This window comes from Puntigrus tetrazona, unplaced genomic scaffold (genome assembly GCF_018831695.1).
Source record: "Puntigrus tetrazona isolate hp1 unplaced genomic scaffold, ASM1883169v1 S000000223, whole genome shotgun sequence".
Taxonomy (NCBI): domain Eukaryota; kingdom Metazoa; phylum Chordata; class Actinopteri; order Cypriniformes; family Cyprinidae; genus Puntigrus; species Puntigrus tetrazona.
The window spans coordinates 252,501-255,000 of NW_025047891.1; the positions used below are offsets into that span (position 1 = coordinate 252,501).

Consider the following 2,500-nt stretch of genomic DNA (forward strand, 5'->3'; position numbering starts at 1 on the left):
TGAGTGAGTGAGACAGTGTGCGTGTGTGTGTGCGTGAGAGTGTGTGTGTGAATGTTTATTTACACGCGTGTTGTTGTTCATCTTCAGCAGAAGTCTTGTGGGCGTGTCCAGTGTCTGGCCAGGGGGCGGAGACTGGTCACCATGACGATCCTCATCTCGGGCCTTGAGGAACACAAACACAAAAATCTGACTGGATCTGTTTTTTTTTTATATAAACATGTATTTGTCAGAATTATTACAGTTAATTAACTAAAACTAAAAATATACAGGAAAAGATTTTTTTGGCGACGGATTTATAATATAAAAATGCAAATAATATAAAAATAATGAAAATAAACATGAATAAAAACTATGATAATATCTGAAGAACAGCAGCTGATTCAAACAGGACGCTTCAGTCTTGATGAAGAGGAAAGTCACGCTAATCAGTTTGACACGAAACGTTTTGTTTTCATTTGAACACTAGTTCTATTGTTTTAGCTACGTCTCTGTGTGAAACGCTATCGTTCTGGACAAGAACACCGCTCGCTTTGATATCCAATATCAGCCAGAGACAAGAGCGTCTAAAGAAGTGTGTGTGTGTGTGTTTAAGTGGCATGAGGACACAAATTACAAGGTAAAGGTGACTTCTGAGGACATCACCTCACATCCTCACTTTTCCACTTTTTCTTATAAATCATACAGAGTGAGTTTTTCACATACAGTCTGTACAGAATAAAACATTACACCTATGAAGAGTCCCCATAAAACACAAATACAGAGTGTGTGTGTGTGTGTGACCAAACCAGATTGAACCAAGAGGATCAGATAAAGAACTCTCTCCTGCTGTGTGTGTGTGTGTGTGTGTAAGGTATGCACTGTAAGATGAATCCTCTCTCTCTCTCTCTCTCTCTCTCTCTCTGTCAGTGTCTCTCGCTCAGACAGGCTCAAACTCGTCAGCGTGTGTGTGTGTGTGTGTGTGTGTGTGTGTGTGTGTGTGTGTGTGACTCTGGGCTGATAGATGATCCTGTGTGTTTCTTCTCTCTGTTGTGGGAATGTGCTGCTCATTAAGTGCGCACATGTGTGTGTGTGTGTGTGTGTGTGTGTGTGTGTGTGTGTGTGTGTGTATGCAGTCATGCATGAATGCAATGCAAGATTTTTTTTTTTGATTAAGCAAATGTGCATTAATAAATGTAAAAAATTAAAATATATTAAAAACATACGTCACTTAAAACAAATATTGGACAATAAACCCGACTGTTTAAATGAAATACTTAAATCAACGTTATTAAAGCTCATAATAATCAAATATAAATATAATCAGGGTGATCCAAAATAAAAGTTTTTGTTTACATAATATTTGTTTGTGTACTGTGTATATAAATACATCATGCGCATATCTAAGAATATGTTATGCATTTTATACTAAATATATTTAAACACAATCAAAAAATAATAATATAAACATAAATTAAATGAATAAAAAATATTAATAAATACATAAAAAGCCAGCTTTCAAGAACAAGAACTATAATGATAAAGAAATGAGCAAACAATATCATCTGTTTATTCTAAGAACATGTGCGTCTGTCTCTTTAAATTCTCCAGCTCGTTTACAGCAGGGTGGATTCTGATTGGCTGTCCATCAGCTGGAAAAGTAATTCTAAAGATATTGTTTCTCTGTTCTTCATCGTTATAACTGTGCTATTCTTTAATATCGAGAACCACTTTTACAACGGTGTCTGTACTGTTATCATGCTTGGCCTGAATGTATTCACTCTTCAAATGATATACTGTATGTGTGTGTGTTTATATATACATAAATATACACAGAACACATGGATGCGTGATGTTTTTAAAGCGTTTGTACTGAAGACACACGGTGGGTTTTTACCTTGTTGCGTTTGAAGTAAGCTCGGCGGCACGAGGCGAAACACTTCTCACTGCAGAAGCTCTTGAGCTCGGAGCCCATGAGCAGAGAATATCTCTTCACTCCCTCCTTCTGACACCAGACACACACGATCGGGACGCTCTGGACGTCCTCCGCTGAACACACACATCATCAGAGACATCACACACACACACACACACACACACACCCGAGTTTTCTGCAGTTTAACCAGAGTTTATCCACTTTCACTGTAGATAGTTAACTCGAGCGCACCGGCAGAGGGTTTGATGAGCGGCACGATCACGTTCACACTGAGAGGAGACACCGGGCCCTCACTGCTCCGGCCCCGCTCCGAGGAAGACCACGCTGAGGAGGACGACGAAGACTTGGACACGGAGTTCTCTGGAGGATAGAGAAGAGTGAGAGAGAGAGAGAGAGAGAGAGAGAGAGAGAGAGAGAGAGAGAGAGAGAGAGAGAGAGAGAGAGAGAGAGAGAGAGAGAGAGAGAGAGAGAGAGAGAGAGAGAGAGAGAGAGAGAGAGAGAGAGAGAGAGAGAGAGAGAGAGAGAGAGAGAGAGAGAGAGAGAGAGAGAGAGAGAGAGACAGAGAGAGAGAGAGAGAGAGAGAGAGAG

At 40.2% G+C, this 2,500-nt stretch overlaps 1 protein-coding gene across 1 annotated transcript in view; it reads right to left on the bottom strand.

The window, feature by feature from the left end:
• sobpb (sine oculis binding protein homolog (Drosophila) b) overlaps nucleotides 1-2,500 on the bottom strand; it is a 14,588-nt gene that overhangs the window by 7,423 nt on the left and 4,665 nt on the right. The window contains 3 exon segments of the mRNA XM_043230717.1: nucleotides 64-162; nucleotides 1,874-2,025; nucleotides 2,144-2,272. Of these exon segments, the coding sequence (XP_043086652.1) occupies nucleotides 64-162; nucleotides 1,874-2,025; nucleotides 2,144-2,272 (380 nt within the window).